This window comes from Aethalodelphis obliquidens, unplaced genomic scaffold, assembly GCF_003676395.1.
Source record: "Aethalodelphis obliquidens isolate GAN/ISIS:26980383/991018 unplaced genomic scaffold, ASM367639v1 scaffold30, whole genome shotgun sequence".
NCBI classification, from domain to species: domain Eukaryota; kingdom Metazoa; phylum Chordata; class Mammalia; order Artiodactyla; family Delphinidae; genus Aethalodelphis; species Aethalodelphis obliquidens.
Window position 1 is genome coordinate 14,886,005 of NW_020837974.1, and position 27,760 is coordinate 14,913,764.

Sequence of the window (27,760 nt, forward strand, 5' to 3'; positions counted from 1 at the left end):
CAGGATGTTGAATATAGTTCCCTGTGCTACACAATAGGTCCTGGTTGTTTATCCATCCTATATATAATAGTTTGCCTCTGCTAATCCCAAACTCCCAGTCCTTCCTTCCTCACCCCCCCAAATGTATCTATATCTAGATATCCTATTGGTTCTGTTTCTCTGGACCCGAATACACCAGTGTATGATAGAAGATTCCTGACCTCTGCAGGGCTTGTTTCATTTACAAGTCCACGCAATTTTGTAAGTGAAAATTCCCTGTCCCCAGCAATTTTTTTTCAGTTCTGAATAGCTAGATTACCTTTACTAGTAATAGTAATTCTACCATTTTTCTTTAAGTAGTTTAGAAAGCAGTTTCATATAGTTTTCATTCACATGCTGCAGACATGCTCAGAGCATCTAATCAGTAGAGTAGCTGGTGCTAAACTGCAGGTTTTCTGTGCCAGAGCTTGCTATACCCTCTCTCTCCCACTGCTTCCTGTGCCACCATGAAGAGCCAGTTACAGAAATTCAGAGCTGAAGGGACCTTAAAGGCTATTGGATTCAACCTCCCCATTTTATAGGTTAAGGAACTCAACACCCAGGAGGGTAAGTACCCCCTCAAGGAGCACAGCCTGTTCTTCCACTGGCAGCCCCAGCCCCCAAACATCAGGCCATCATGCGCTGGTACCCAAACACCCATTCCTCATAACACCTACCAAGTGGCCATAAGGAGCGGCCGATGAGCCTATTTAATATTTTACTCTGTAGACGCACATATACCCATTGAACTGGGACAAGCTACCTTTCAAGAGTGACAGAGTCATTCTCAGCACCAGTCATTAAAAAAAGATTGCAAACATGTAATATGTGAAAATTAAGAGGATTTTATTGAATTTTATATGTTCTTGGAGAAAACCATTCGCATGTAAAAGCTTGACATTTGGTATGAGATTTTTATTCACACTTTAACATAAATTCTTTGATCTGGGGGTCAGACATAATTTTTCATTTCAACAGGACTTTCACATGATTACAGTCACAAAATTGGCACACTATATTAAAAAACTAAATCAGAGCTAGACAAAGTATGCAGCTTTATGCCAATTTAAATCTCAACATGCACCACCCCTCATACATGATCTTGGAAAAATCGTCTGTGAGCTTACTAAAATATTAACCAGAGAATGTCTGAGGTCACAGATGATTGTTTACAAAATAAAACCTCTTCTCCTAGTGCTACTCGTTTTGTTATAGAAAAATATTACAAATAAAAATTAGTGCTATTCAAGGTGTTCATTTCAAAGTCACATATGATACAGAGGTTCAAGCCATTTTTTCCTCTCATATAAAGATATCATGACACACAATGTGAAGACTGAATTACCGATCAACCACTTCCAACTCAGTAATGATACACTGTTTATTATGCTGACATTAAAAATGAGAGTGAAGTAAAACATTTGCAGGTATTGGGTACACTTATAATTTGTTCCTAGTCTGAGACTCAGAAAAATGCTACAGAAACATGACAAAATTTATATTTCTTCCTGATACAAGAAATTTGTCTAAAAATCTGTAATTATAAAACAGATTTGCTTTTTATAAAGAAATGGCTAACTTTTTTCCATGGTTGGATTCTTATTTGGAGACGATTCCAATTTTAATTTGGGCCCTCTTTTCCTGGAGGGTGGGGAGAGGTGGCCCGGTATTGTAAGGTATATTCGACAAATACAGGGATGTTTCAGAGGACTACAGAGCACTGCTACAATCAGCCAAACTGTAATAGTTCACTTTCTTGTGATTTTGTAAATTTTAAAGAAAAGAGGTCTCTTACAAGCTATATACAGCAGTTTACACTTCAGTGTTTCTTTTTCACTTGATATACAGTTCAAATTAATTTATGACAAGTACTCGTCACATAAATTTATGTAGGCACATCAAAGTTCTGTAGCTTTACTGGAGGGGTGAAGTCTTCTGTGGGATCATGATTCTGGATTCCATTTCCTGAATAAGTGGGACTGAAAACAAAGATCAAGATTACTAGGCTCGTTCTTTTCTAAACAGACTGCAGTAAATATACATTAACAAATAGGTTGCTAAGCATATTCAGAAGACATGCTGCTTGAAATCAGAATAGAGTACTGGAATATTTAGGATTGATCTCAGGGGAAGAAATACACAAGCTAATGACACATCAGCTGACACCCTATAAGATGATATTAAAACATTCTGTCGGAAATGTGTTTCATTTGTAGGAAATTAGGAAAGTCCATATTGTGAGAAAAATGGTGCTTTCTCAGAAGGTTCTTTCAACTGAATTAAAATTTATATAACATCAAATAATTTGACTGTATCCTGTATAAAGGAACAAATACACTGTACTTGTAGAACTATCAGTGCCAAGTAAAACACATCTTTGGGAACTTATGGAAATGTAAGAATAAACAGCAAAGCCATATATAGTTACATGATTTTTTTGAATTAAAAGACAAGATAATAGTTATTTTCCAGAACAAATTACTCTTTGATCTTCCTGGTAGGATATGGGCTTAAATGTACCTGACGTGCAACATAGGTGGTACCATTCAGCCCGGTTGTTTTCTTCTAAAAATCAAGCAACTAGGATTTCATTGTGTGTGTGTGTGTGTGTGTGTGTATACATACATGTATAGGTGTACACATATGTACACATGCATACACATGTACATATGGAAAGTCTAAATACCAAATTAATTTTCAAAATTACTTTTTAATTGCTGTATTAAATTGTAATGCTTTGGGGAATGGACAATTTTGATGAGAAAGGAAAAGCTTAGAAAAAAATTTATTTGTATAATAAATTTTCAGAGAATACAGAAATGCACAAAAAGGGTAATGATGTAAAATTTACAACACATGAAGATCTGAGAACTGTACCAGACGACATATATACTTGAAAGAGTGAATATTCTCTATTGAAAAAATGTCCTATAACTGTCGAAGAAAAATATGACTATTTCTCCATTCCCTCAACCTTACAATTCACGATCCTAGAGCAACGTACTATTTTTTTTTTTAAATACATATTAGCTTCAGGGTGAAAGAACATTAAAACAATGAGATGAGAAGAATGAAATGTTTTATGCCTATTAAGATATTACCTGTATAATATACCAGTTCTTCCCAGCCGTGTTTATGCCATGCTGCATTCCGTATATCTTCCCTGGTCTGAAGATCTTTGTAAGCTTAAAAATAGCCACACAGAAGAATTAAGACTTAAACCAAACATAATTCCACTAGTACAGTGGGAGACTGGTTCCAGGATCCGCTGTGAATACCAAAATCCGCAGGTGCTCAAATCCCATAGCCGGCCTTCTGTATCCATGGTTCTGTACCCTTGGATTTGACCAACTATAGGTCATATAGTACTGTGTGTACTTACTGAAAAAGATCTGCATATAAGTGGACCCCAGCAGTTCAAACCTGTGTTGTTCAAGGGTCAACTGTGTATCCATTAAGTGTTGATTCTGCTGCACTCCTCATTTTCTCAAAGAGCCTACAGACCTTCCTCAACTTATGATGGGGTTACATCCCAATAAACCCACTGTAAGCCAAAAATATTGTTAAGTCGAAAATGCATTCAATACACCTAACCTACTGGAAGAGACGAGCTTAGCCTAGCTTAGCTTAAACGTGCTCAGAACACTCACATTAGCCTACAGTTGGGCAAAATCATCTGATGCAGGGCCTATTTCATAATAAAGTGTTGAATGTCTCATGTAACTTACTGAATACTGCACTAAAAGTAAGAAACAGAATAGTTTTAAGTGTATTGGTTGTTCACCCTCGTGACTGTGTAGCTGACTGGGAGCTGCGGCTGCCACTTCCCAGCATCACGAGAGAATGTATTGAAAGCCCAGGAAAAGAGCAAAATTCAAAATGTGAAGTAGAGTTTCTACTAAATGTGGATCACTTTTGCACCATCGTAAAGTTGGAAAATTCTCAGTTGAGCCGTCGTAAGTCAGGGACCGCCTATACTTTGGGAACTCAGTACTAAGCTGGAATGACGGTGAGCTGGCTATTTTGAGCAACTGTTAGCCCTCGTGGGAGACGCAAAACCACCCGCTCTCAAGACTCACAGTCTTGCAGATTCAAGACGTGCCTTTACAAACCAAGTGAACTTCCTCAATACACGTTAAATCTGTAACCACACACTGTCAGACTACGGATAAGCAATATTAGATTCCATTTTTCTTAGCATTTATAAAGCACTACAGTGATCTGGGTGAGACTGTATTCAAGGCAGTGGAGAACAAAGAGACCCAACAGGGAGAACACAGCTGACCAGGGAGAGCTGCCTGGAAGCTGTGATCTGACCAAGTGGGTCTTCAGGTTGAAAAGGCCATTTTATCATCGACACGCAGGAACGGGAGGGAAAGGCACTCCAGGTGGAGGGAAGAGCACGGGCCAAGGGTCAGAGTCCTTGGGGTACAATTCGGATATCTCACCCAGGTGCCTTGGTCTCTGATTCCCAACCCGGGCAAGATCCTTCCAACCAGTGACCAGGGAAATGCCTCCTAGGCATCTGGACACGGTGTCAGTCGTGACTAAGAGATCACCCAGGGCTCCCTCCTCAGTTCTAATTTCTGTTTTGGGGCTTCCTTCTCCCTATGAGAAGACCTAACCTTGCAGGCCTGGTCTTAGATGGCCTCTGACCATCTAAAGACAAAAGCTCCCTCCACTAGTAATGGAGTATAAATTTATTACATAAAATATTGAAGATGCTGAAAAATAGAAGGAAAACAAAATCTTTTACCTCTCACCACCCGGAGGAAAACAGTTAACATTCATGTGACAAGCGGCAGTGTCCTCACCGGGGTCGTATGCACACCTAGGGTACCATGTGGTGACCCCTCGCCACCCCCTGCCCCACCCCCCGCAGGGAACACAGTTTGGAGGCCTGTGTTCTTTTACAAATTTTCTTAATTAAAAAAAAAAATTGGGGGGGTAAAATATACATAACAAAATTTACTATTTTAACTATTTTTAAATGTGTAGTTCAGTGGCATTAAGTACATTCACGTTGTGCCACCATTATCCATTGAACAGTATCTTCCCATTCCCCTCTTCTCCCAACCCGATACAGTTTACTCTACATTCTGCTTCTATGAATTTGAACAGACCACATTTTGTTCATCTGTCAATGCACCTTTGGGTTTGGGAGGCTTTTAAAGATGGGAGGCACTGAGCCCATTCATACACTAAGGGAAGGAGGCCACAGATGGGGTGGTGGAGGAGCCGTGGCTGCAGCGAGGCCTTGAGGAGGTGGGGGCGGGATGGCATCAGGTGCAAGGGTAACAGGAAGGGGGGCTGTGCTGGGGGGAAGACCTGCTTTGAAGCCAGACTTGCCGACGTCTGAGCCTGGCTCAGCTCCTGAACAGCTGTGGGTCCTGGGTGATTTATTCACCACCTGTGAGCCACAGGTATCTCATTTGTGGTGTGGCTGTAAGGATTAAAGGGAGTGGTGCATAAATAACCAACACACTGGTGGTGCTTGATAAATGTTGGTTCTCTTTCTCCAAAAAAAATGGAAAAGTGAGGCTAAGTTTTGGGGGCAGACAACTGAGAATTCATCTCTGCACATCTCAAGACTTTTTCCTATAAAGTAGGAAGTGGGCAGTGGACATTGGGGACACAGACTCGAGACAAAAAGGAAGGTGGAGAAGGGCAGGGCCTCAGAGTAGACATGTGCCTGACCTCTGCCTGTGCGCCAAAGCACATGGGTCCTGACCCATCCGTCTCCGCACTCGCTCACTACAGAGGCCGCCCTCAGAGGCCCCTCCAGGCTGGGGAAGGGGAGGGGTCTGTCTTTTCAGTTTATATCCTCTGGACAGATCATGCATTAAAAAATAATGATAAAAATGACTTCACTCCCACCTTGAACCCATAAAGGTTAAATTACAGTTAGTATAATCAAAAGGCAGGGACACAGAACACATCTTTTAAAGATCTGTTCGCAAATCTACTCCATTTGAAAACTCTGATCCTTAGGAGGTCAAATCTCAGCTGGCTAGAAAACAGCTCCCAGGAACACCACTGCCCCTGACATCCTGGGAGCTGAGGGTTACTGGTGGCCTCTAATCATTTGGTGCAGGTTTCAATCTCTTAAATGCCGGGGAAGCCCAGTGTGTGTGGCTGAGGTGAGCAGTGGCTGGCGGGGGCTTGGAGTGGGGTCTCCTCCCCAGACACGGAGGGTTTCAGGGAAAGGTTCCAGGGGCACAATGTGAAAATGACTTTTCTTGCCTCAACTCACCCATTTAGACCCGGGTCCCCGGCAGGTATCTTACCGTTTAGCCCGTCGGCACTATCTGTAGTTTCCTGAGCACTTTTTATAATTTCCTGTGTCTCCATGGCTGTTCCAGCCCCTCCTTCCCACCTCTACTGTCAGTCCCATCTAGATGCTGAAGTCTAGCTCGTATTCCACCTTTCACTGGTTTTCCCCCAATTCATAGCTTTGTATCCCTTCGTATCCCGATATACACTCCTAACGCGGAGGGCCCCAACTGGAACTCCCTGCGTCACTCACCGCGCATGGCCTGGTGGCCTGTCCCTCAGGTTTGCTTTCCCGCTCAGCAGACCTGTCACCCGTCTCTGAGCCTCCTGCTAACCCAGGAGGCACGTGACTCCGCAGCACTCGGTGGACCAAACAGGGCAAACCCAACACCTCAGCAAATTAATAAGGTTTGGAAAAAGTCATGCTTTTCATCTCTTTAATAACCATTTACAAATGTGCCCAGAATGAACCAAGCTACTGCTGAGACCCGGTTCCTGTTCAGCAGGTAGACAGACATAAACAGCCATGACTGTGACCACACACACACAGTATTGGGCTCTGGGGGCTCAGGGGACAGCGACATTCCCTTGGGGACAAAGGGGAACATCTGAGTCAGGCCCTGAAAGACACCAAAGATGGTGCCAAACCAAAGTGGGCAGGGATGGAAAAGGCGAGAGAAGGGCTTCTGGGACAGTAGAGTCAGACCCAAGGCAAGGGGTGGGCGTGCGTGTGGGCACCTCCTCTGCATGGAATGCAGGACCGTCCCTGAGGGAGCCGGGGGCAGCTCTATCATCTCCCCTCACCCGGGGCTGCTGCCTCACCTCTCTCACCCCACTCTCACTTTCACCAGCGCACTGACGTGCCGCACATCTGTGGACCCTGCACTATTGACCTCTTGTTCTGGGTAGCCCAGCACCTACGTTCCATCTGGGACATTTGGCTCAGCTGCAGTGTTTAAGGTTCCTGACTTGAGATACGATTTACTGCCTAGGACAAGTTCGTTAGTAATGAACTCTGAAATCCCAGGAATACAAAAATGAAGGGAAAAAAACATACCCCAAAGATGATGCACCATATATAGCTGCCCAATCTGGGAGAAGAATCCTCCAACTGCTTCATTACTGTCCTGTCTGAAGCGAATTGCACGAGCCCTATAAGAAAAAAAACAACGTTCAGGTATTGAATCAGGTATGTTAAAAAGTATCAGTAAGTTCCCTCCATCCTCAGCGCAAGTTGTTCAGAATGCATTCGAAAGTTGTTTTAATGTACATAAGATGTAAATGTACCTTTCTATAGCTACAGCAGTCATTTTTGTGAAAAATAGACAGTAATTCATAACTATTAAAATAAAAACAACATGGGACTTCCCTGGTGGTCCAGTAGGTAAGACTCTGCGTTCCCAATGCAGGGGGCCCAGGTTCGATCCCTGGTTGGGGAACTAGATCCCGCATGCATGCTGCAACTAAGAGTCCACATGCCGCAACGAAGACCCGGCACAGCCAAAATAAATAAATAAATAAAAAATAACAACAACGTGAGGATATGTGGTTGCACTGCTGATTCTTAACGTAAAGTCTAGAAAACTGGCAGAGGGTAGGCTAGGACCTGTCAACTTAAAAAAAGCTGCTTTCCAAGAACACACTGTGAGAAAGTGAGGGAATTCTCGATCTGAGAACCCCACGGTGCCACAGGCACTGTACTCCAAGGGAGACAGGGACCCTGCCTCGAGAACAGGGCTTAAAACAGAGAGGAAGGAAGTGCACCGCACCTACAAAGCAGCTGCACACCATGAACTCTGAGAAACCCGCAAGCTCTGTCATCTACAGCTGAGGGCGGGTGTCGAATTCTGCGACTCCTCGGACAGCATATGGAAGAACCATGGACATGAGCTTCCTGGCGGTTCAAACTGTCAACTGGCAACCGGGGCACGAACCGGGGCACGAACCCGCGTCCTCCACATTGGCAGGTGGACTCCCAACCACTGTGCCACCAGGGAAGCCCTGAACTTTGCTTTTTAAGATTCCCTGCTGCAAAAGGTATCAGATTTTTAAACACCTTCTTTTGTGTCTGCACCAGTACTTTATTTTTATATTTAGTGATGCACTTGAAATCCTAAACAAGTTTTTAAAATGTATATGTTTTCTTAAAGCAGTTTTCTAGAACCAAAGTTGAAAATGAAGGAAGCAGTTTCAAGTGATGTAGGAAGGTCACAGGTAGTCTCTCAAGAGACTCCACACCCCAGTTACCCAGTCAATTTATATCAACACTGCCCAGGCTTGGCCTGATGTCTCAGTCATATTAGGGTCCCAGAGTGGACAGGACTTGGGAAGATGGATTCATTCTAATTCATTTAAAAGAGCTGGAGGGCTTCCCTGGTGGCGCAGTGGTTGAGAGTCCGCCTGCCGATGCAGGGGACACGGGTTCGTGCCCCAGTCCGGGAGGATCCCATGTGCCGCGGAGCGGCTGGGCCCGTGAGCCATGGCCGCTGGGCCTGCGTGTCCGGAGCCTGTGCTCCGCAACGGGAGAGGCCACAACAGTGAGAGGCCCGCATACCGCAAAAAAAAAAAAAAAGAAAGAGCTGGAGACTATGAACAAGGATTCAATCCACTAATATCCACAGTGAGAGACGAGATAAGTGAGTCGGCTTGACCAGCGCATTCTCTTCTTAGAGGCAAACTTCATAGTAACTGAATTAGAACATCTCAAAGGGGGGTGTGGAATCAGAGCAAGGGCAGCCTGTGGTGGGAGTGAGGAAGCCGGTCTCCTCAAGGTCACTTTGTACATCTTGGCTCTCATTCACTACGTGCTCAACTCCACAAAGGTGACCCATGCTTTCAGGTTCTTTAGGGGAAAAGGAGGGATCTCTTGCTATTGCCCCCATGGGCTACCTCCAAGCGATGTTAATTTCTTTAACCTTACATGTAGTGTTAAGTGATCATAATCTTCACAAAAATTACAAATCTGATTTGTAAATTATTGAAATTAAGCAAATCACTTTAATGTGCATTCTAACCCTAAGGGGGAAAACCCTTAGTTTCATTGATAGTGGTAAATATTCAGGACAGTTCATTTCATTTTGAATTTTTCTCATTCACTTTCTCAGTAGGCAAAGAAAACATACCTTGCCTTAGCCTGGAAATAATCAGAAGCATGAAGTGAAGAGGAGATCACCACCTTAGTTACCTATGTGCCAAAATACTAATTGAATGCTGAACTGGCTTTATAAATAATTTTTAAAATAACTGAAGAATAACCTCAGTTCCTTCCTTGTGGATTCCACGGTGGGCAAGTCTCAATGAGTAATACGGAAACATAGAACTGGGTGATCCTATTCTGTGGGCAACTAAATTACTACACTTATAGCATCAACCCTACCCCCGAATTCCTTAATAAAATGATGTCTACAATAATAGTATACAATCAAATATGTATTTCTTAGTTTTCAAATGAAAAGGAATTCTACCTTGCATTATTTAGCCTTTGATGACCTAAGAAGAAAAGATTCATTAGAAAAAAAGACCCCAGAACTGTTTTTTGGAGGTAGATCTTAGAAATTATCTAGCCCAAAGCAAGAAATTTTATAACTGAAAAAAAGAGAATATATAAATTGAAAGTAAGTAAAAAGTCATGGTTTTCCTTTTCCAAAGTGGTTGAACCATTTTACACTCACCAGAAATGTGTAAAGGTACCAATTCATTGACAACCTCATCAACACGTTATTCTGTCTTTTTAATTATAGCCATCCTAGTGGGTATGAAGTACTATCTCGCTGTGGTTTTACTTTGCATTTCCATACTGACTAAGGATGTTAAGCAGCTTTTCACGTCCTTTTTAGGCATTCATAGAGCTCCTCTGAAGAAATGTCTACTCAAATTCTTTGCCCATTAAATTTTTTTTCCCAAATTTATCTTATGATTTTATTTTTTATTGTGGTAAAAAGCACCTAACATTAAATTTATCTCAACCATTTTCAACTGTGCAGGCCAGTAGGGCCAAGTCTATTCACACTGTTGTGCAACAGATCGCCAGAACATTTTCATCTTGCAAAATTGAAATTATACCCACTAAACACCAACTCCCCTGCACCCAGCCCCTGGCAACCACTTTTTCATTTTCTGTGTCTATGGTTTTTACTACTTTAGAAACTTTCTATTAGTGGAATCATACAGTATTTGTCCCTTTCTGACTGACTTATTTTGCTTAGCATAATGTTCTCAAGGTTCACCCTGCATGTGGCAGGACTTCCTTCTTTTTAAAGGCTGCATTAATATTCCATTATATATATATGCCACATTTTTATCCATTCATCTGTTGATGGGTATTTGGGTTGCTTCCACCTCTTACCTACTGTGAATAATGCTGTGATGAACATGGGTGTGCAAACATCTCTTTGAGATGCTGCTTTGAATTCTTTTGAATATATACCCAGAAGTAGGGTTGCTGGGTCAGAGAGTAATGCTATTTTCAATGTTTTGAAGAACTCTACTGTTTTCCACGATGACTGCCCCATTTTATATTCCTACCTACAGTACACAAGGGTTCCAATTTCTCTGTATCTTGCCAACACTTGTTATTTTCTGTTCTTTTGATAATGGCCTTCTTAAAGGGAGTGAGATGAATGGAAAATAATTGTGGTTTTGATTTGCATTTATCTTATGATTAGTGATGCTGACCATCTTTTCATATGTTTTTTGGCTATTTGTGTATCTTTGGAGAACTGTCTATTCAAGTCCTTTGCCCATTTTTTAATTGAGTTATTTATCTTCTCGTGATTGAGTTGTATGATTTCTTCATATATTCAGGATACAAGTCCTTTACCAGATATGTGATTTGCAAAATTTTCTCCCAGTCTGTGACCCGTCTTTTAATTTTTAAAACTGTATCCTTTGAATTACAAAAGCTTTTAATTTTGATGAATTATAATTTACCATTTCTTTTCTTTTGTGGATTGTGATTTTGGTGCTTATGTAAGAACTCTTTGCCTAACCCTAGGTCACGAAGATTTTCTCTTATGTCTTCTTCTGAAAGTGTTGTGATTTAGCTCTTACATCTAGGTCTACAATTCATTTTCGGTTAGTTTTTGTATACAGTGTGAGGCAGGGGTCTAAATTCATCTTTTTGCAAGGATACCTAGTTGTCTGAGGACCCTGTGATGAAAAGATTATCTGTCCCCACTGAATTGCTTTGGTACATTTGTCAAAAACCAATTTGCTCACATGCGTGAGAATTTATTTCTTGTCTTTCAATTCTATCCCATTGATCTGATCTATATGCCTGTCCGTATGCCAGTACCATACTGTCTTGATTATTCTAGCTTTGCAGTCAGTTTTGAAATTGAGGACTGTGAGTCCTGCAACGTTGTTCCTCTTTTTCAAGGTTGTTTTAGCTATTTTGGGTCCCTTGCATTTCTAAAGCCTGCTGGGATTTTGACTGGGATTCTGTTGAATCTATAGATCAGTTTGGAGAAAAATTCATATTTTGCTAAACTAAGAAGAAAAAAAAAGAAGCAATTGTATCATTGTGGTGCTCTGTTTATGTGACAAAAGCAACATTTCAGAAAAGATAACATCCAAGAAGAATATGAAATAACTTCATGTGACACTTGGGGGGTTTTGTTTTTTTTTAATAAAAAGTGCTTATCTCTTGGAGATATATACTAAAATATTTATAGATGAAATTTTATGTTGTCTGAGATTTACTTCCAAATACTCTGGGTTGGGGGATTTAGACCTAAGCAAGACTGGCCACGTGTTGATAATTACTGAAGCTAAGTAATGGGTATGGAAGGGAGACCTGTGGTATTTTTCTCTCTAGCTTTGTATATGTTTGAAAAATTTCATAATACAAATATATCAAACAAAACAACAGTCTAGTATCAAATCATGGCACTAACCCCAGATTTTATTTCTAGAAGTAACACTATGGCCTAAAAGAATCTCTTTATAAGACTTAACAACCTCATCACTTGGTAAAATACTCACCAGTAGTTGCCCCATTCAATCATAGTTCCTGGCTGAAAAGAGATTTGGATTCGGTTTGTTAGTTCTTCTGTGAAGAAATATGGAACTAACAGTATAAAAAACATCAAATGACAAGACTAACTTAAAAATTAACTTTTAATAATGTGAAATCTAACAGATAAAAAAAATGTAACAAAATAGTATTATTCACTGTGTTCATACCTATCCCACAGTGGAAGTAATATTCTGTGGCTTCATCTAAGAAGACAACATACACACAAAGTGAGAGTTAATTAAGTCATCCAATTATAGTCATAAAAACCATAGTTAGGCCCACGATGATTAAATTGTTGGTACCTATTCAGACTTTATTGTGAAATTTTTAAATAATTCAATTTAAGTAAACCTAACAAGGACATCACTTGTTTTTTTTCCAGTATAATACTGAGCATTAGACCACCAAGATCTACTGATACTTTTTCACTTTAACTATGTTGCCACCTGGGCCTTTCTTTTTAGTGGTCACCTAAGTAGGGAAATATCTAGAAAGTCATACAAATATTATTCCCCTTTTGTCTTACAGTGCTGTATAATGTCAATAGTCACATGCTTATTAGCTGCTCTAGTTCAATGGCAATAGATGCTATATAATGTAGCTGATCCTGTATGTTACATCTTTTCCCTTATGCGTAAGACTATAAAAAACAAATGAGCTTAGCAAAGAGAAAGGAGGAGAAAGAAGGAAGGTTTAAAGAAAGGAAATAAGAGGAGAAGAACTGGACAGGGGAGAAAACGAGCCAAACACACATCACAGAACATTCGCTCAGTGTCTGCTGTTCACTCAGCATCAGGGGTGCGTGTCCTTCTGCACAGAAGAACAAGGGGACAGTTAACTCCTATTTCAGTACTTACTCGGAGCTGGTAAGATCTGAGTTCATATATATTCGGTCCTGACCGTGGGACAGGTTCATTCCAGAAACTGAACTCCAATAGCAGCTGATTCTTCCTCGAGAGAAGCATGTTGCTTCTCGCCTTACGGAATTCCGCAAATTCCTTTGAGTGAACAAAGGTGCTCATGAAATCTTCTAATATTTATATCATAAATATTAGAAGATTTATATATAAACCCACTTTAGCAACATTTATGTTCCTCCCACAATAGAATACTATTATAAACAGGGTCCAGTTGGCCTGAGACAGTCCCAGTTTACATCTTGTTGAACCAGCATAATGACTATTAGTATTCCCTTTCACTCTCAAAAGTGTCCAAGTTTAGATATCAAACTACATAGTCATCCTAATTATTTAAATGACAAAGTAAACTAATTTAATTTCCTATGATTTTAGGTTCTTCTAACTGTTTGACAGCATATTGAGACAGGTGACATGGACACCTCAAAACATCAGAAAATCAAACAGCCATTTATATTGGGAATTCCCTGGCAGTCCAGTGGTTAGGACTCCGTGCTTTCACTGCTGAGGGCACGGGTTCAATCCCTGATCGGGAAATAAGATCCCACAAGCCTCACAGCAAGGCAAAAAAAAAAAAAAAAGTCATTTATATATGGACGGGGAGTCTACACAAAAGGTTTTCTTTCCTAATAATGTATGGCTGGTAGAATATTCTCCATTAACACACACCTCTTCGTGAAGGGAGGGGGAGGATAGCAAAGTCGGCCCAAGATGAAGAATATGTGGTTGTCAGTTCCTGAAGCAGATATGTGTTAGGTAACCCAGACTGACTTACCGGTTTCAAAGTTCCAGCTTATCAAAGTACAATTGACTTTTACAATAAGAACTATCACTTTAATAGTATTACAACTGGTTACTCTATGTTTAAATACAACCTCAAGAGTCCAAATAATAAAATTTTTACTACAGAAAACTAACAGTTTACTAACAAAAACGATGGCAGAAAAGAATCACTTAATTCTGTACTAACATCTACTATATCATTAGTCTTTTTCAAAAATCATTACCTGATTTTCTTTGAGTTTATTCATGACCTCCGTGAGGACTGGATAACCTCCTTCATACCTCCAGAGGTGAACTGAAATATATTTTAAACGATAACATACATTTAGAGTTTCATGATACTCTTACCTTGAAAATATTCTAGATACGCATGGTGCTAACACAGTACAAAACTGTAATGTGTGTTGGCTCAAGTTACACCATAAAGTTTCAATAATAGATTCAAACATGAAAAACAATCAAAAAGGAGTTTCTGCAGTGATTTACTGGAGAAACTACTTTAACCATAAAACTGGACTGAGACTTGGAAAGCTTTGCTTATAAAAACAAGCATTATGTTAAAAATCATTTAAGTAATGACAGTAAAGGCTTAAGGAACAAGGGTTTATTCCAAAGACTTCTGCTTCCTACCAGCTTGATCCTGCTCGCCATACCACGTGTTCCAAGTCCCCACCAAAGTACAAGGGTAATGTTTATCTTCGTGAATCTTTGGCAACACCTCTTGACTTAAAGAGAAGAAAGAGCAACACTAATTAAACAACCACCGAAATTACACCAGGTGGACAACACATGATCAGTAACAGGAAAAGGTCATCTACTCTGTGTTCTGACAACTGACCTCAGAATACGTTTATGATAAAAAAGACGTGCAGAATTAGCCTTTTGGCTGAACTCTGCTGTGCTCTCATGTCCCAATTATCAGAAGCTTAGGTGACTGATACCCCAGCTATCTAGAACAGTGGTAAGTAACTCAAGTATATTGATAAAAATGATAAAGAAGAGCCAAAGGTCCAAAAATTCCAGGAACTATGAGTCTATTATTTGCTGTTTCAGAAAAAAAAAAAAAAAAGAAGTATATACTTAGGAATGGTGATGTGTATGAAAGCTAACTTTTGCTGGTTCCAAAGATGGGAAGGATGAGAGAAATGTGAATAGTAGAAAAAGAACGCGGGAAAAGAAAGGGAAGAAAGTCATGTGGAGGATGGGGCAGATGACAGGAGCGGCCCAGGAGGCACAGGAAGCAGCAGCAGAGAACGACTGGGCTTTAAGGAAGACGACGGAGCCAGGACACAACACAGTCTGGAAGCAACCCCGACCCCAACAATCCCGAAGGGCATCAAAGGGGCAGGAGAATCCAAATGAAAGAGACGACATGAGGCATAAATTAGTTTCTACTCAATTCAACCAGCTGAGGGGATTTGAAAGGTATCACACCTAATCCCACGCCGGACACACCGCCCTGTTTGTCGCTATTGATTGCGCATGGTCCTGGCAGTGTATTAATTTAACAGAGGTGTCAGAGCCTGGTTCCACAGAGACCTTCCCGCATTACAGATTCTAATGGACAGGGAAAGGTAAAGGGAAGACCCATAACTGCATCATACCAAGAGAAAAGCTAAAATTTGCACACTTTTTGAATAGAAAAATTACGACGAAAAAGTGCCATATAGATCCAACAATGGATGCAAAAGATATCAAGGGTCAGAAATGGAACCTGTTCTCATTATTTGCTGACGTCAAGTGATATTAAGCTAGTGATCACCACCCGATGTTGAAGCACTAGGACTGGGTGGATATGACTAGTTAACAGAGAAAAGCTCTGAATGGTCTTATGTCTAACTGAAAACTCAAATGACTTTAAGACCCAGTACAATGACCAAACCACGTAATTTTTTGAAGGGTAGCATTTACTTTTAAAATTAAGATCAGATATTAAATGTATCTGATGTATGACCTGTGAAAGTTCAGAAATCACATGGGATTGATGGAAATTAGGGGTGGAGAAAGACAGATTATGTCAGGGAAATGGAATTGGGTTTTCTTTTTGCCACATGACATGATCAGGAAGTAAACAACTCAGCACTGGAGCTAGTGTGGAAGACGGAAGCCTGCACAGATGACCCAGGTGAATGGAGGCCGTAAGGTAGGTAGTACTTGTACTCAGAACTTGATGAGTTGGGAAGAACCTCATTATCTGGGCCCCTAAAAACCAGGCTGGAAACAGGCAGCTGCTGAAAGTTTCAGAGAAAAGATAAACAAACATGATGAAGGAGAAAACAGAACTCAAGCAGATCAATTTGACAAACTTCTGGGTAATGGACTGCAGGGTGGGGCGAAGGTACAGGTGCAGCTTCAAACCCAGGAAGGCAGTCAGAAAGGGCTACTTGGAAATGGGCCTCAACAGGCCTGCAGAGGGAAACAAGCAAAGAGAAGCAAAATACACGTCAAATGAAGAATACACAGCCCTTAGTGACCAGCTAATCACATAAAACTAAGGCAAGAGTCAAATAAAACCATGGTGAGTGTCACACATGGAGAAACTGGAAGAGCAGCGTAATTCTGCACATTGAGTTTGAAGTGAGAACATGAATAGACAGCCAGGAATCTGAGACAGGAGATGAAGTGAAAAAAAGGACAGGAAAGATAATCCAGGGAAACATCAGCATACAGAAAAATTCCATTTTATGAGAAGAGAATTAGAAAAAAGCATTTGTTTTATTTTTAGGGCACTTCTAAAATAAAGAGAACTGTGCTGAGGTGAGCAAGAAACTCAACGCTAATGTTATATTTCACGAACCACCTCCAAAAATAAAACAACAAAAGATGTTTTGCTTCTGAAAGTTACGCTGATTCTGGTAACAAAATCATTTGCTTTCTCATGAAAGCAGCAGATATGAAAGGTTAAAAAAAAGCTTTTAAATTATATTTGTGAACTACTGATCATTAAAATGCTATTTCTGTTAATAACTAACGCACTTAATTCTCTTTGGTCTTAAAGTTTACAAATTCGATAAGAATATATGGGTTTCATGTCATATGAGAATCTGCTGAAGGGACTTGAATCCTGGCGGATGGAAGACCCGGGAAGAAATGGCAGCTCTGCTGAAATCCATACAGGGCTCTCACGTGGCAATATTACTTAGGAGTAAAACTGGACACAGTGGAGGTCCCAGGGATGTGAATTCTAACTCCTAACACTCAGAGCTGTCCAGAAATGGAGCATATGAAATGTATTTAAGCATAGCGTCAGGAAGGGCTGCAGAAAGGACTCAAGCACTGGATGAGTAGCTGGGCTAGACCGCCTTGCAAGGTCCCTTCCAACCTGAAAGAGTCTAGTAACATTCCAAAGTCTGATAGCCTATGTGAGGAGTTAGCTGAACAAGCGCTTAAAATCAAAACATCCTTGGTAATGCCCAACAGAGCTCAACTTAAGAGCCTCTCCACGTTCAGCTTTAAGAAGAGGCGTGAAAGATCTCACTCTGCTATCAAGGGTTAGTGCAACTGACAAATATTAAAATCATTATTTTTCCCCAAGTAAAGGATAGTTTGGTATACACACCAAATTTTGTTGTATGCTTCTAGGCATTCCGGTTTAACATTGTGAACTGAAACAAAAGAAAATTCAACGATAAACTTATGAACAAAGGGAAAAAAGTCAACTATGAAGATAGCAAACCTATGACTCACACTGTAATTTGTACAGACTGCTTGTTTCCCTTTTGGCTAGGAGATTAGAGTGAGCATCTTTCCTTGGATCAACTTTCCGGACAAATAAGGATTTTAACCAGCTGTCCTCTCGAGGTCTGATAATGGAAGACGCCAATTTCCTATGGAATAACAAATGCAAAAATTTGAGTTTAATCAGAGGTACAAAGATCCCAGGGTCTTTAGGTTGTGTCGTGTAGTACATTGTTTTCATAAATTCATCAATCCATTCAGCAAATACGCCTTGAGCACGCCGTCTAGGCACTATTCTAGAACCTGGGATACCGCATGTCCACTTTTCATGCCACCAGCGTGCCCTCTGAACGCAGGAGCGGAGTGTGAGAGAAGTAACTTCGGCACTCCTAGGAGAGTTCTCACGTGTATCTCTGTGAGTTCCACCGTGTGTCCTTCCTTCCTCCAAGGAAATTTTCAACATAGAAAAACCATACGAGGAAACCTAGAATAGTCAAATTCACAGAGAAAGAAAGTAGAATGGTGGTTGCCGGGGGCAGAGGGGAGGGGAGAATGGGGAGTTACTACTTAATGGGTACAGAGCTTCAGTTGCGGAAGATGAAAAGGTTCTGGAGAGGGATGGTGGTGACAGTTGTACAACAATGTGAACATACTTAACGCCACTGCACTGTACTTAAAAATGGCAAATTTTATGTTATATGTACTTTACCACAACAAAAGAATGTGAAAAGGAATATACAGAGAAAGTGAATTCTTTCGTTAAAAAAACTATTTTACCCCTAAACTAAATTAACCTTAGAATCAAGATTTTTAACTCACAAAAACCTAAGAATACAGACTTCATTAACATATAAATAATTTGCTTATTTTCATCTTATAACTGAACTCCTACTATCCATGCTGTCAGAAAGTGAGGATAGATTTGACTTAAGTAACAAATTACACTTTACCTGTGAAATTTTAAGTGCATGTTTAATTCCCATATGCTTGCTGGTGGGATCACAAATTTGTGTGACCTCCCTAGAGGGCAGTGTGACATTATCTATAGCAAAATTAAAACTGCGTAGGCCTTTCGGCCTAAGAGTCGCACTTGTGGTATGTCCCACAGGCAGCTATATTTAGACAAGTGCACACAGCTGAATGCGTGCAAGCATTCCTTACTACCTTGTTTCCAGTTTGTTCCTGGTACAGGCAATTTGGAACCCATTAATGGGGACTGGTCAAATAAATCAAGGTAGAGCCAAAATCAGAATAGAATGCAATCAATACAAGGAATGAGGCAGATCTACACGCACTGATATGTTGGTATCGCTGAGATGAGTTACATGGAAAAGCAGGCCCAGAACAGTACCACAAATACACACACAAAGTGAACTGCTAATAGTGAGGACATCTGGGGACTGTGAGTGGGCTTGGGATGGGAGGGGCGAGTTTTCCTTTTCGCTGTATAACCTTCTGGACTCTTTGAGAATTTTCCATATACATATATTATTTTTATACCTAAAATTAGCTAAAATATCTAAAGTGCATGTTTAGAAACTCCTTTATGGGTAAGGTATATAGGTATACATAACCTGAGAACAAGATTTTAAAAATGAAAGCCTGGCTGAGACTCACCCTCTTCCTAACTTCACACAACCATAATCAAATGACAAATCGCGTCCCTTCATCTTCTCCACTTTAATTCATGCACAGTAAAATTACTCTTTTTGGGACTTACAGTTCTGTGAGTTTTGATAAATGCATAAAGCCATGTAACCACCACCGCAGTAAGATAGGGAACAGTTCCTTCACTCCCTAAAATTCCTCCTTTTGTAATCAACCCTTCTCCCAACTCCTAGCAACCACTGATCTGTTCTATGTCTCTACAGTTTGCCTTTTGCAGAATGTCTCATATATGGAATCATACAGAATGTAGTCGTTTGAGTCTGTGCCCATTCTTTCTGCACGATCGCCTTTATGCGGATGACCATCCTCTCTGGCCAGGGCTATCACGGCGTACTCTTTATTGTTTTGATCTTTAATTCACGTACACATAAATGATCTTTTCTGCCCTTTGCTAGATCATGCCAAGGGCAGTAACGTGCTGGGATTCCAAATGACCAATACAAACACTCAGATCTTATCCAGTGCTTCAAAACAAGGTCTGGCTACTCACAGGCCAGTGTGAACCTTTTCTGGGGGGATCTCTTGGAAACACTAGATGACTTCCTACAGACCATTTTCAATCTGTTTAGCAGACCTGTTTAAGGGCACAGATACCAAATATAAGAGGTAAAGAGAGAGGTAAAGAGAGAGTAACCCCAGGTGTTAAGGGGAGTTTAAACAAGAGGCAAGAAAAACTTGCATGACGTGCAAATTCCCCAATGCCTCATGAGATGAACAAGTGGATTCCACATTAATACAAATTCCTATTCTTATTCAACTATGGTGCTTTAGAAAAAACAGAACTCTAAATTTCACGGGTTACATTGGCAGCCTTTTTCTTTTTTTGCTTAAAAAAAATTGACTTGCTGCTTTAATGAACAAACATTACAGAACACTTTTCACTCCATATGACTGTTTTGAATTTAAAAACCAATTCATAGGATATTATCACAAATAGCTAGAAACCAGATAAAAAGATTTTTTTTGGACCGATGGAGCTTACAAATATATAAACAAAATATACAAATATAAAATTAACAATAAAATGTTTTCTATAAATAGAGTAATGATCAAGAAACAGAAAAGCATTTTTTCAAATCTTTTAAGATTAAAAAGCAGCAAGCTCATATTAAATAAGCAAAATAACAATTCCAGTACATGCAATTTTTCTTATTAGTGCATAGGACAGAAATATATAGCCCTAAGCGGCATTTGTAAAAAGAAGTTGGAAATTCTTCCATTTTGCTTTTATTATATGTTAAAATGCCTTAGAATTAAGAAAAGTGTTAATGGTGGTATCCCTGAAGGGAGGCTGGAGAGTTAAAATAGAGGAGACACACATCGTTCCCCATATAACATCTGTATTGACTATGTTTTTTATTTTACTCTTGTATTTTTTTAAGTACATGTTTAACCCCTAGTAAATACACTTAAAGCACTTAGGACAGCACCTGATTAATGGTGAGATTTTATAACTGTTTTTAAAACTACTTAAAAAAAACTTTTAAAATTAAAAGAAATTATATATAAAAACTATTAGCTCTTTAGCAGAAACCAAAATCATATGGTATTTGTCTGGTTTCAATTCACTTTTTTTTTTTTTCTTTCCAAATTTATTTTTGGCTGCATTCGGTCTTTGTTTCTGCACGCAGGCCTTCTCTAGTTGTGGTGAGCGGAGGCTACTCTTCGTTGTGGTGCGCAGGCTTCTCATTGCAGCGGCTTCTCTTGTTGCAGAGCACGGGCTCTAGGCAAGCGGGCTTCAGAGCACAGGCTCAGTAGTTGTGGCGCACGGGCTTATTTGCTCCGCGGCATGTGGGATCTTCCCAGACCAGGCCTCGAACCTGTGTCCCCTGCATTGGCAGGTAGATTCTTAACCACTGCGCCACCAGGGAAGTCCCCACTCTTTGATTATATAAATAAACTAATTCTGAAGAAGGCAATTCTCCAAATGAATCATGGTAAAATTTACTTCAATAAAAATAAAAACATTTTTGTCAATTCGTTTAAAGTATTTCATTTTATTTTTTTTGGCTGTGCCACGTGGCTTGTGGGATCTTAGTTCCCTGACCAGGGATTGAACCCCAGGCCCTCGCCAGTGAAAGTACCAAGTCCTAACCATTGGACCACCAGGGAATTCCCGTGTTTAAAGTATCTTAAACACACCATGTTTTGGGATATTTGCTTAAATAATATCATGAAGCAAAAGGGCAAGCATATAAAATTAGTGATATGCAAAGTAGAAAGTTTTAAGATTTTTTTTTTTTGCGGTACGCGGGCCTCTCACTGTTGTGGCCTCTCCCATTGCGGAGCACAGGCTCCGGACGTGCAGGCTCAGCGGCCATGGCTCACGGGCCCAGCCGCTCCGCGGCATGTGGGATCTTCCCGGACTGGGGCACGAACCCGCGTCCTCTGCATCAGCAAGCGGACTCTCAACCACTGCGCCACCAGGGAAGCCCAGTTTTAAGATTTTTTTAACGGGACTTTGCATAGTTCGTTTTTTTTTTTTTTTTTTAGTAATAACAATTATGAACATTGTACCCCTTATGAAAGGGGTACAATGGAAGTTTCTAAAAATATCAGCACTAAGGAATTTCATTAAGAAATACTCACCAAAGCAACCACTACTAATAGTTCTTAATGAATCCTTCCAGAAGTGCACAGACAAGCGTATACCATGTGCACTCATATTGATATTTAATTCCTATGGCATTTAATACTTTATAATAAAGAATTATTGATGGACTAAATCTGGAAGGGAAAAAAAATTCCAAAGTAATTCTTCCCTTCCTCCTTAGAATTTAAGGGGATTACAAGCTAATAAGCACACACTTCCTGGACTAGGCAGTTTGTTCCTGTCTTCTCATTTAATCCCCGCAACAATCTAGCAAGGTAGGTATTATTGCATTTTAAGGACTAGCTCACAGATGTTATTACACAACCTGAGCTAAGAAGCAGCAAGATAAAAATATGAACCCAGATCTAACTGTAAAGTTCAAAATATTTTCACTAATAAGGGATGCCTCCTCCACACAAACCTCCCCAAGTGAGCATTCGTTCCAGATTTTAATACCAAAGGGATTTACTTTAGGATGGGTAAGATGAGGTAAGGGATATGACACCACTTTGTAAGCTAAAGATTGACCTAAGAAGTAGTCAACATCACAGGACACACACAAGAACCTGAGTGCTGCTTACTTGTCAAAGTTGGGTAGCAACTGTCTTGACAAATGAAAAACAGTGTGGCGCAGCATAGCCCTAACTGACTGTTGAACTCTGAAATCTTTCAGCTGGCAGGTGACCAAAACTGCTTCATGTGCCCAGTCCAAGCTGAATCACGGAAAGGGATAGAAGCAGCCATGCTAACAGCTGTCAGGGTGATAAGACCTGGGCTGGGCCAGGGTGCTTTACCAGGAGTGACAAACACTGCAATCAGCTGTCTTTATAACATCATATATGTGTTGGGTGGCACTTTACAGCGGGTGAGGTAGGGGGCAGCACATCCTACAAAACACTAGATTCTAAATAGAAAAAGCATTATGTGCCTGGCTCAATGGATACAATGAACAGATGCCTAGCCTGCCCACTGTCATGGGAAAAACCTATCAGTAAACAGCCAGAGTGGTCACAGACACTGTGGACTCACATGCACTGTGGGAACTGGAGGGAATGAACCGCCTTGGCCTTGGCCAGCAAGGAGCGAGAGGGACTCCAGTGGAGACATTGTAGCTCTGTCTTGGAGGACAAGCAAGACAGGGACAAAGCTAGTGATAATCCCAGTCAAAGGGAACAACGTGTCCTGGGGCATGGAGTTGTGAAGCTGTGTGGCATGTTTCTGGAATAGCAAAGCATTCAGGAAGGCAAGAGAACAGGGTGTGGGAGGACAGTGAGAGGAACCACGGGAGGGCAAGCAGGCCAGGGGGGCTGGGCTCCCGTGCACCAAGCCTATCAGCTGGACCTTATCCTGTAGACGGGGCAACGCTAGCAAGTTTTCAGAAAAGATCCAGGCGTAAAAAGCAGCCCGGCGGTGGTGTGGTGGTGGACTAAGCAAGAAAGGCAGGGAGCATGGCTCCTGGGCTCCTGGCAGGCTGCCCAGTCCAGCAGTACCGGCACACCGAAGGCATCTGATACTCACTGGATGGACCAAAGGATGGTCCTGGGTTAAGATGATGGCAGGAGGGATGAAGGGGATGGATTACATTCAAAAGATACTCCTGAGGTGAAGAGGAGAAGACACGGATACTGATTAGGTGTGGAAGATGGTGTTTTGGTTTAGTCGGGGCAAATTACAGAAGGGAAATACATTTAACACAGAGACCACAGGATGAGGCAAGGGGCTTTGGTCGTCTGATCACCAAATATGCACGGACTGTGCCCTGCATGTGCCAGGCACTGGGCCAGGCTGAGGCTACGAAGAAGAATAAGCCTGGCCCTGACTTCACAGAGCTTGGTTTGCTGGTGGAAGCAGACGGACAAACGTGATCACAGTCCAGGGGAAGAAGGGCCCCTCCGTGGAGACACAGGTGGTGGGCGTGGCGGGCTGGGGCAGAGGGAGTGGGGTCTAGGTCAGCCTGAGGGAGACGTGGACCAGCCCTCTGAAGAGGCACCTGTTGAGCTGAGGGCCTGGAAGATGAGGAACAGTTTGTCAGGTTGCTGCCCACGGGAGGAAGGACTTTCTCCGAAGCAGAACTCTAGCTGCCAAAGCCAGGGGAATGTGAATACAGCAGAGGGGAGAGGGAGGGGCGGAGGCCGAAGGGCCCATCCGAAGAAGAGTCTTGCCTTAAAGCAGGAGCCACGGGACTCCCCTCCCTCGTCCCACCGCCAAGCCCAGTAAATCTGTCTTCGCCACTGCTGCTAGAGACAGCCGTTCCCCAACCTTTAATTTTGAAAAACTTCAGACACAGAGATGAAAGAACAGTATAACGAAGACCGCTATGCCCTGTATCTAGATGAAAAATGAACATTTTATAATTTTTACTGTTTATATATATTTTGCTTTTTCATTTTTACCAAACCATATGAAACCAGAGTGCAGACATCATGATACACCATCCCTAAATACTTCAGCACACATCTCCTAAGATCAAGGACAAACCATGTCACTAATAATAAATATCACATCTAAGGAAAATAATAATTCTATAATATCTAATATCCACTCCATCTTAAAATGTCCCCAATTGTCCCTAAAATGTTTTTTATAGATTTTTTTCTTGGTGGAGGTGGGGTGGAAAGGAAGAGGGATTAGGATCTAGTCAGGGTTCATGTCAGAGATCTTTCTAGTAGGAAAATGTCCTGCTCATTTGTTCTGGGGAATTCTCTAGCTGTCCCCCTCACCAATGGCTTCAAGTCTACACTCTTGATAGGAATCCAGCCGAGTGGTGATGCAGAGGCACAGTCAAGACATGCTGGAGGGAGAACTAACAGATCTGGCAACTGACTAGATGGGCGGGAGCAGGCAGGGAAGGGCTTGGGGAAGACCTGGTTTCTGGCCTGGACCACTAAATGCAAGATGTTCCACGGCTGGGGAGAGAGAACCCAGGAGGAGCAAGCAGGCTTTGCAGGAGGAAGATGAGTTAAATTCTGGGTACATGGTCGTTTCCAGAACCTGGGGGACACTGATGCAGTGCTCAGTAAACAGCTGAGCAGAGGGCCTGGCACTGAGCAGAGCGAAGATGTACTTGGCAAATCGGCCTCCCGGGAACGCGTCCTCCATCCCTCCGGAACCACTCTCGCAAAGTCACTCACAACCACCCCTGTCGGTAAGTGGTTTTCTTCCGACATCTTAACCTTCTGGCAGCATCTGGCACAGCTGAACCACTCCCTCTTTGAAATACCGCCCCCGGGCACTGACCAATAATGACCTCACAGCTGCCCCTTCCAGCTCCCTTGCTGCCTCTCCTTCCTATATCCAGCCTGTAAATATCCATACAGCCCAGGGCCTGCTTCTCAGCTCTTTCTCTATCCACACTCCTCAAGCAAATCTCATCCATTCCTATAGTTTAAAAAAGCATTTTATTATGAAAAATTTCAATCAAATACAATATAGTATACTGAAACCCATGGATCTATTAACATTTTGCATTCCTATATGCTGACAATTCTCAAATGCTGTCCAGACATCTCCTTGGAGGAGTCATATAGGTACAATAAGCCAACTGCCTACTGGGTCTTTCTATTCGAGTAGCCCACAGACATCTCCAATTTCACCGGGTTCAAAACTGCCCTGGATCCGCCCCCTCCCCACCCTGCACCTGTTCCTCCTTCTCTGAATGACTAGCAAGCACCCTGCGTGCCTTATTCACTGATGCTTCCCAACAGCACCTGGCACGTGGTGGGCACTCTCACCTTTGGAACAAACGAGTCTCGGTAAATGGCACCAGCATCTGCCTAGTTGGCCATCATCCTGACTGTCCCCTTTTCAAAGTCAGCCTGATCTTTTAAAAACGTAGATCAGATCATGTCACACTAAAGTGTATACCTTTAAACGTCTTCCAGAGTAAAATCCAAGCTCTCTCAATGGCTTGTGCGGCCTGGAATTATCGGGCCCCTGCTGCTCGCCACCTGTTCTCCATCTTCCCTTTACTCCTGCTCTTAGATTTTTCTTGGGTTTCCCAGTATGCCTGACTCCTCTCGTTCACGGCTTTCATGCCCACTGACCCTTCAGGTCTCAGCTTAATGCCACCTTCTCGGAGAGGCCTTCCATGACCTCATGCAGGGAGGTTCCCTGATTCTCCCATGCCACCTACCTCAATCTGTAAGTCTACGTGGGATTTCACCTCTGCCATGGCTTCCTGGGGAGAGTGACCATGGCTATTATGCTCAGGTTCATAGGGCTTCATCGACATCATATACATTCGATATCTGATAGAATCAATGAGTTAGCTGGGTCCAGACTGAGTCCTAAAGAACACCTACAGTTAAAGCAGACTAGAGCCCGGGAAGGAGTTGAGTAGTCAGAAGGTACAGGGCACCTTGTATAGAGACAAGGACGCCAGTGTCCAGAGCACTTGGCCCCAGCAGGAAGTGGGGGTACCGGGCACACCCGGGTCCAAATCTCCAGTTTATTAGCTTCAAGTGACCTTGGGCACTTTAGGGGAACACCTTCAGTCTCAGCTGTCTTTTGTGAAAAAAAGAAAATATCAATTTCATGGGCTTTTATCATCTGTGTGAAAAAATAAAGCAACAGTAGATACTTAATAACAGAATAAAAATAAAAGGAGGGTGATTTGTTAACCATCTTGGAAACATAAATATCAAATTTTGAAACACAAGTTGAGCATGAGTCCTAGGAAGGGCACTGGGTCTCAAGCCTCACAAACTTGGGTTCAAATGCCTTTTCCAGCCACGTGTCTCAAGCCCTTTAGGTTCCTTCTCATCTCTAAAATGCACATCCTATTACTTCTTAAGAGTGCTACTAGGATTACATTAAATAAGCCGTATCAGTATAAAGCTGGCCCGTATTAGGAGTTTAACAAGTAGCTCCCTCCCGCTTCCATTTTTAAGTGCCAACTGTATTTTCTATAGGCTCACTATTTAATTAAACACAAACAAAAAGAGAAAATTTAAGTTACCCAACGTAAAGAAACCGAAGAAGCAAATCGATGTGTAAGTTAGTATGGGATTTGGTTTTTCGATTTGGAAAATGGGACATGGCTATCTCAGGGATGGATTCTGACCAAATATTTAATCCAATGAGGTTAGAAAAAGAGTTTAAACACGAAGCCAACGTCCCCTTAGTGCTGATAACTGTACATACTTTTTGATTCGCTATCTACTTTTAAATGCAAGTCAACGACTGTTCTTAGGGCTGACACCTCTTCACTACTTCCCCGACCTCCACTTGAGGGCTCACCGGGGACGATACGGTATTTTATTTCTTCCTCACAACAACCCAGGAGGTGAGGGTTATCTCTACTGCCATTTGCGGAATCAAGCACTGAGGCTTTGCGCGGGCGAGCAGTGTTCTCAGGCGGCCGCAACTTCAGGGCCTGTGGCCTCAGGCATGCGCCCGCCGCCCTGCCACCGCTCCGGGTCGCGCCGGGTCAGGGTCCCGCAGGCCGGGCAGGCTCGGCGCGCGGACGTGGCTTCGGCGCCAAGCGTCGTTCCCACCGTGACCTTGAGCCCGGCCGGCCCGGCAGGCAGGCACTCCGACCTCGCCGAGGCTCCGACTCGCCCAGCCGCGCCGACCGAGGCCTCGGTCCCGCCGCCCCGCAGTCCGGGAGGCCCTGCCCAGTGGGAGCGCGGCCGGGCCGGGTCGTAGACTCGTGCCGGGGACCCGTGCCCTCCGCCCCGCGGCGGCCCCTCCCCGGCCGCTCCCGGAAAGGGCGGCGCTGCTCACCAGAGCCCGGGCTGGAGGTTGCAGGGGCCGGCCCGCCGCAGAAAGCTGCCGGCCGAGGCCGCTCCGCCGGCGCGCAGTACTCGCGCCGCC

At 42.3% G+C, this 27,760-nt stretch overlaps 1 protein-coding gene across 1 annotated transcript; it reads right to left on the reverse strand.

Moving 5' to 3' along the window:
• Positions 1 to 842: 842 nt before the first annotated feature.
• Positions 843 to 27,754, reverse strand: NIPSNAP2 (nipsnap homolog 2). The gene is made up of 10 exons (XM_027126268.1): positions 27,671 to 27,754; positions 17,695 to 17,834; positions 17,567 to 17,612; positions 14,638 to 14,732; positions 14,232 to 14,302; positions 13,165 to 13,305; positions 12,274 to 12,305; positions 7,349 to 7,443; positions 3,120 to 3,203; positions 843 to 1,997 (listed from the first exon to the last, which is right to left on the reverse strand). The coding sequence occupies exons 5-10, from the start codon at positions 14,253 to 14,255 to the stop codon at positions 1,933 to 1,935; spliced, it is 441 nt and encodes a 146-aa protein (XP_026982069.1). The 5' UTR covers positions 14,256 to 14,302; positions 14,638 to 14,732; positions 17,567 to 17,612; positions 17,695 to 17,834; positions 27,671 to 27,754; the 3' UTR covers positions 843 to 1,932.
• Between the last annotated feature and the right edge of the window lie 6 nt (positions 27,755 to 27,760).

Bases quoted from the DNA above. Each gene is read 5' to 3' on its own strand.
- NIPSNAP2 (XM_027126268.1), bottom strand. From the start codon at position 14,255: ATGAATAAACTCAAAGAAAATCAG. The intron at 13,306-14,231 runs GTAATGATTTTT...GTTCACTCAAAG, and splicing joins ATAAACTCAAAGAAAATCAG to GAATTTGCGGAATTCCGTAA. The intron at 7,444-12,273 runs GTGAGTATTTTA...TTTTTCTTATAG, and splicing joins ATTGAATGGGGCAACTACTG to GGCTCGTGCAATTCGCTTCA.